Here is a 2035-nt window from a genome sequence, read left to right on the forward strand (position 1 = left end):
GTGCTGTGGCATTACAGCTCACAGCAACCTCTAGCTCTTGGGCTTAGGTGATTCTCTTGCCTCAGCCTCCCAAGTAGCTGGTACTACAGGTACCTGCCACAATGCCCAGCTATTTTTTTTGTTGCAGTTTGGCTGGGGCCAGGTTTGAACCCACCACCCTTGGTATATTGGGCTGGCGCCCTACTTACTGAGCCACAGGCACCACCCCTGCCTCAGTTTTTCTATTTTTAGTAGAGACGGGATCTTGATTTTGCTCAGGTTAGTCTTGAACTCCACATTCTTAACTTTTATGATCAGCAACCTAGTTGGGTGTGGTGCCTCCTATCATAATCCCAGCTACTTGGGAAGCTGAGACAGGAGGACTGCTTGAGTCCAGGAGTTTGAGACCAACCTGAACAACATAGCCAAGACTCTATGTCTACAAAAGAATAAAAAAATTAATGAGGCCAGGTATGTGGCTCATGCCTGTAATCCTAGAACTCTGGGAGGCTGAGGTGGGTGGACTGCTAGAGTTCAGTAGTTTCAAAACAGCCTAAGCAAAAGCAAGACCCTGTCTCTAAAAATAGCCAGGTGTTGTAATAGGCGCCTGTAGTCCCAGCTACTGGGAAGGCTGAAGCAAGAAAAACACTTTAGCCCAAGAGTTTGATGTTGCTGTAAGCTATGATGCCTTGGTATGGTACTAAAGGTGATAAAGTAAGGTATATTCTCAATAAATAAACAAGTAAACAAATAAATAAATAAAAGAAAAATTAACTGGGTATGGTGGTAGCCCTATAGTCCCAGTTAGCAGGTTGAGGCAGGACTGCTAAGAGTTTGAAGTTGCTGTAAGGTATGACAATACTACTGTATTCCAGCCTTTTTTTGGGTTCTATTATTAAAAATAGATATATAAGGCTGGCTGCTATATCCCAGTGGTTAGTGCACTGCCACCTCACACACTGGGACAGTGAGTTTGAGCCTTGTCTGGGCCTGACAAACAAATAAAAAAATAAGCTGAGTGTGGTGGCTCAGGCTTGTAATCTTAACACTCTGGGAGGCTGAGGTGGGTAGATTGCCTGAGCTCAGGAATTCTAGAACAGCCTGAGCAAGAATAAGACCTCATCTCTACTAAAAATAGAAAAACTAGCCAGGCATATGGTGGGTGCTTGTAGAATACCACCTACTTGGAAGACTGAGGCAAGAGGATTGCTTGATCCCAAGAGTTGAGGTTTCTGTGAGCTATGACAATGCTATAACATTCTACCCAGGGTGATAGAGTCAGAGTCTTCCTCAACACCTCCCCCTCGAACAAAAAACAAAAACAAAACTAACGGCATCCCCCAAAGAAAAAGCAGTTCCAAGACAACTTGATCTTTCAGTTGTATCAAGGTGGTTGGTTAGCAGTACCCTACCTGAAACCACTGATATATTATAGTTTCACAGACATCAACATATACCTGATCATGAGAAATCAAGTTTGCTTTCCTAACATTTTTAAACTATCTTTTTGGAGGCATCTCAGGAGCCACCCTGGAGAAAGAGAAAGGCTGAGTGGGGTTCCAGGTACTCCTTGCCCCCAGTCATGCTTTGCTTCCATTTGCTGTAATTACCTTGGAGAAGTCTCCTATAAGGTCCCTTGGGTCATTATCCAAAATGTTCTCAATGGTTCCTTTTGGGGAAGATACCAGGGATAAAGACTGATGTGGAATCTGTAACAAACCAAAGGTGTGGAATGAGGCCAGGGTTCTTAAAAGGACTTTAGAAAACGTTCACTTGGAGCATGTCACAAGGAGGAGTCTGAAAAGTTAATGTCTATATTAAGCAAATAAGAAATTTTCCTGGCAGTGCCTGTGGCTCAGTGAGTAGGGCACTGGCCCCAATATACCGAGGGTGGCAGGTTTGAACCTGGTACTGGCCAAACTGCAACAAAAATTAGCTGGGCATTGTGGAGGGCACCTATAGTCCCAGCTACGTGGGAGGCTGAAGCAAGAGAACTGCCTAAGCCCAGGAGTTGGAGGTTGCTGTGAGCTGTAATGTCACAGCACTCTAGTGAGGG

The 2035-nt window shown here is 44.6% G+C and overlaps 1 protein-coding gene across 4 annotated transcripts in view; it reads right to left on the minus strand.

Moving 5' to 3' along the window:
• The window catches only part of CDC25A (cell division cycle 25A), a 27543-nt gene that overhangs the window by 5495 nt on the left and 20013 nt on the right, over positions 1 to 2035 (minus strand). For all 4 annotated transcript variants that reach the window (XM_003800548.1, XM_012811880.1, XM_012811878.1 and 1 more), the window contains one exon: positions 1590 to 1688. In XM_003800548.1, the coding sequence (XP_003800596.1) occupies positions 1590 to 1688 (99 nt within the window). The remainder of the gene's footprint in view (positions 1 to 1589; positions 1689 to 2035) is intronic.

The sequence above is a fragment of the Otolemur garnettii genome, unplaced genomic scaffold, assembly GCF_000181295.1.
Source record: "Otolemur garnettii isolate 467f Iridium unplaced genomic scaffold, OtoGar3 scaffold00179, whole genome shotgun sequence".
Lineage (NCBI taxonomy): Eukaryota > Metazoa > Chordata > Mammalia > Primates > Galagidae > Otolemur > Otolemur garnettii.